The 4,092-nt window shown below is 43.7% G+C and overlaps 1 protein-coding gene across 1 annotated transcript in view; it reads left to right on the forward strand.

Moving 5' to 3' along the window:
• The window catches only part of ippk (inositol 1,3,4,5,6-pentakisphosphate 2-kinase), a 39,411-nt gene extending 36,511 nt beyond the window's left edge, over positions 1-2,900 (forward strand). The window contains exon 14 of the mRNA XM_015046530.1: positions 378-2,900. Coding sequence (XP_014902016.1) covers positions 378-618 — 241 coding nt within the window. The 3' untranslated portion in view covers positions 619-2,900. The remainder of the gene's footprint in view (positions 1-377) is intronic.
• Positions 2,901-4,092: the final 1,192 nt, after the last annotated feature.

Genomic DNA, 4,092 nt, shown 5'->3' on the forward strand with positions numbered 1-4,092 from the left:
AGCTACTGCTGCGGCAAATTAGCCACCACAGCGATCTCTTATTAACAATCGCAAAATAAACATCAAGCCTGGATGGAAACATAAAACTGCAACGGACTTTGTTTGGGTAAAATTTGCGTGGTTTTGGGGAAGTTTTCAGTTACTATGGCAACATGTGTTTTTGTACGGTAGCAGACTCGGACAGCGATAAAAAAGAAAAATGCAAATTATTTTGAGTTGTTCTTCAGGGCTTTTCTGCGTTACTTTTCCCTTGCTGTGGCGCACTGCGCTAAATTATTAATTTCTGCATCTCCAGGTTTCATTTAGTCAACACGGCGTTGTGGTGGCTATGGACGGCAAGTTAAAGCATCGTCATTAACCCTCCTCTTCCTCCACAGCCTCTCCTCCCAGAAGCGTCTCAGGGACTTCAGACCTCAGGCCTTCTCCTCCTCCGTTTCCGTCCTGGACCTGGACCCCAAGCCGCTGGACAGCGTCCCCCGCCAGCTGCGTCTGGACCAGAAGATCGTCTCCTGTTACCTGAGGACGGGCGGTACCTTGCCCAACGGCTCCCTGCCGCCACTGCCCAGCATCCTGGCAGCGGAGAGGGAGGAGCGGGCGCTTCTCTTCCAGGCTGTATGAACGGACCAGTTCTGAGGTCCAGAGGTCACTGTCCAGATAGCAGTCCGACCAGAACCCAGCGCTGGTTCTGTTTTCCTTAACCACAAACTCACAGCTTCACTCTGACCTCTCCTGAAGCTGTTGTCATAGCAACGGGCTCTGATGCTCTGAGGTCATCATCATCAAACACTGTCAGCAGGCGTCTGCTGAAACGCTTTAAAAGGTCAAATTAAAGGGTTGGTTGACCCCGACCAGAACCAGCAGAACCTCCTGGGTCAGTTGGTTCTGGTCTCTGTATCCGGGCTCCAACAGAGCTGGGACAGAACCTCTGATGTTTCCACTGATAACAGGAAGTGATTTACTTTCAGGCAGCAACAGGACAGCCTTTTACTGGGTCCAGTTTCAAGTTGAACCAGAACCTCCCAGCGTCTGAGGAGAGCGGGTTTGGTTCTGTTTATGCCATACCGGACCGGACAGTTCACTGGGGTCAGAACAGATTTCAGTGTGGATGTTAAACAGCAGTATTCAAAGGTTCTGATCCGGTCCTGGTTCTTTCCTCTGATCCGGTTCCTTCCTCTTTCTGTTCTGGGTGTACTGGTTCTGCAGTTCTTCCTGCAGGTCTTCCAGACGGTTCTTTTGGAGTTTGGCTGATATTCAGTCCTTTTCAGTCCAACAGAGAAACAGAACCTGGAGGACCTTAGGGAGGTTCTGGAGAACCGCTGATCCAAACGGAGAAGAAGTAGTGAGGAAATGAGGACTGGTCCGATATCTGGACTGAAAGCTGCTCCAGAGTCCAACCGGACCCCTTCAGAATTGTTCTAGAACTCAGAGCGTTCGGCTGACCGGAACTCTGCTATGAAGGTCCGATCTGACCTCTGACCTGCTGCTTTCTGTGCCAAACATGGCTGGTGCTGGTTTTGGAGGACGGTGATGGTGCGTTTGTTGAGGAAGCTAACTCTGTTACAGGCTGCGTTCCCCTGCAGCCCGACCCGTTCAGCAGGTCTGGACCGATTCTGCTGGACCGGCCAGCAGCGGCTTCAGAGAAACCGCTGACCTTTGACCTCGGTTCCTGTCGAAGGCACTCTCCTTTGGCCAATCAGTAGCAGCATGTGCTCACTGGAACCGCTCACTAATCACTGGATGTGACCTGTCTGAACGCCGCCACAGACTGGAAACGTTCCAGTTCAACTGGGAGGATTTTCAGGTTATGGCTCATAATCAGTAAAATGTTGATAAAGTCGATTTGTTTGATGATGAAGCTGAGACACTTCAAAGGTTTTCAAACTCCTGTGAATATATGCACTTCCTGTGAGGCAAAAGCCGACTTTATTCACCTTTAATGTGACGTTTATCCTGAAAAATTCACCTGGAACACAAACTAATCTTAGTGGGGAAAACAAAACCAATAAATCTGTAGTAACACGGTCAAGTTTACACACTGTCCAGGTTCTGGTCCAGTTCTAGTGTTCAGGTGAATCTGATGAACCTGAAATAAAGCTAAGCTGGGATCTTCCTCACATCTGCTCATGTTCCTCAGGGTCAGACGGTTTAAAGGTATCAGTCAGGAGAAGGGCATATTACACTGATGTGCTAGAAAGCTGAAGGATTTTATTTTCCATCATCTCAGAGACCAAACATCCAGTCAGAACATTTAATTAACAATTTCATGTGAGGAAAACTGTTAGATTGAGGGTGTGAAAACATATTCATGCAGGTTCTTGTTTTTTCAGGATAAATGTCACGTTAAATGTTTCAGAACTCACCGCTCGACGTCACAAAAAGTGACTTTAACAGGGGTGTGAAAACTTTACAGCCCTGCTTATAGAAAAGATGATTATTTCTGAAAACTAACAAACGACAGCAAAGGGGAACATGCAGGTTGCTTATTACAAAAAGAAAAAATAAATGTTCAAAATAAATGACATATGAACAGTTTTAGTGAGATTTTTATGTTAAGAAATTAAAAAATATTTTAAACTTTCAGAAAAGGGGATAAAAATGTGAAATCAGAGGAGTTTTAGTTACACTTAGCTTCAGTTTCCTGTTTAAATTGTTAAAAATCTGAGCTGGAACCTGATTGGCCGGCTGCCTGAGCGCCTCCATTCGCTGAGGGTCATAGGTCATCAGCTCTGTGATTCCTGCAGACTGGAAGTCAAAGCAACAGAAACTGAGGATGTAAAGGCCAAACAGCTGTCTGGTGTTTTCTACTGAAATCATTTTATTTTTGTAGATTTGGACCAACAAGCTCCGCTGGTTCTGCCGTCACAGTCACGCTCTTTGTATCAGAATAAACATTTGTACCGGACCGAACCGAACTCTGGTCTGTCTGTTCCCTGTGTGTTTGTCTGGTTCAGGATCAGCACCGCCCCCTGCAGGCCGACTGGGGAACTGCTTCACGAATGTCAAATTTTCAGATTTCTATGTTTAATCTTGAGCAGAGTTGGGTTGTGACAAGTTACAATTACTTAAGTAAAAAAATGCACTTTGAGTATTTTTCCTACACTGCACTTTTTATTTGAGTAAAATTTCTGGATTCTCCACCCACTTTGAGTAACTTCACTGAATAAAGAACAAACATGTTTTAACCAAAAATTCACCAGGCACAGACACACATGCAGCTTTTGTTAAAGTTTCCTAATTTTTTATTGAAAGAAATTGCTTTAGAAAACATTTCTTTTGCCTGATTATTTTTTGCTATTATATGAATTATTTTCATTTCTGTGGAGGACGCTGCTGCTGGTTTCCAGTTCTCCCAGTCACACAGACACACTGGAACAGTTTACTCTTTATTTTCACACTTGAAACCAACTTCCAGTCTCATGAAGAAAAGTTTCTATCTTTAAACAAAGTTCTTCTCACCTCATATGAACAAAAATATTATTTAACAGAAACTTAATATCACCCAGAATGTTTCCATGGTGATGAGCAGCAGAGATGAAATCAGACAGAAACGCTGAGAGTTATTGGAAACAAAATGGTTTCATCCAACTAGCAATCTGTTGAGATGTTCTTTAAGTAAACATGATCAGCCTCTCAGCTTTCTTGTGATTTAATGAATAAGGTTTTATTTAGACTTTGTGTTCTTCATGCTGAGAAGATCAGAGCTGCTGTTTGATCACTGAGATCTTCATTGGCAGGATTTTTATTTCATCAAATTGAAAAAATATAGTGTTTAATAAGATAACTTATTTTTTACGGTGACATTAATGCCAGAATTAATAAATAATACAGACTTTGTGCTACTGTCATTTAGTGATGTATTTATTTTAGTTGTGTTTAAATCGTATCCTATTTTTAAGACTACAATGACACACATTTGTAAAAGCGAGGAATCGATCAGTACTCACCGCAGTTACGATAACCTATTTAGACAGTTTAGCAGGGGAACCAAAGCGGCTGCTCAGTTTGCTTATGCCTTGGGCCGGCCCTGGGTGGAAGTAACTTCCTCTGTCTGTTTTTATCTCAAACGGAGCCCCGCCGCATTTCCCACGGTCC

Source organism: Poecilia latipinna, unplaced genomic scaffold, assembly GCF_001443285.1.
Source record: "Poecilia latipinna isolate Pla-1442-1.1 unplaced genomic scaffold, P_latipinna-1.0 Scaffold782, whole genome shotgun sequence".
NCBI classification, from domain to species: Eukaryota; Metazoa; Chordata; class Actinopteri; order Cyprinodontiformes; family Poeciliidae; genus Poecilia; species Poecilia latipinna.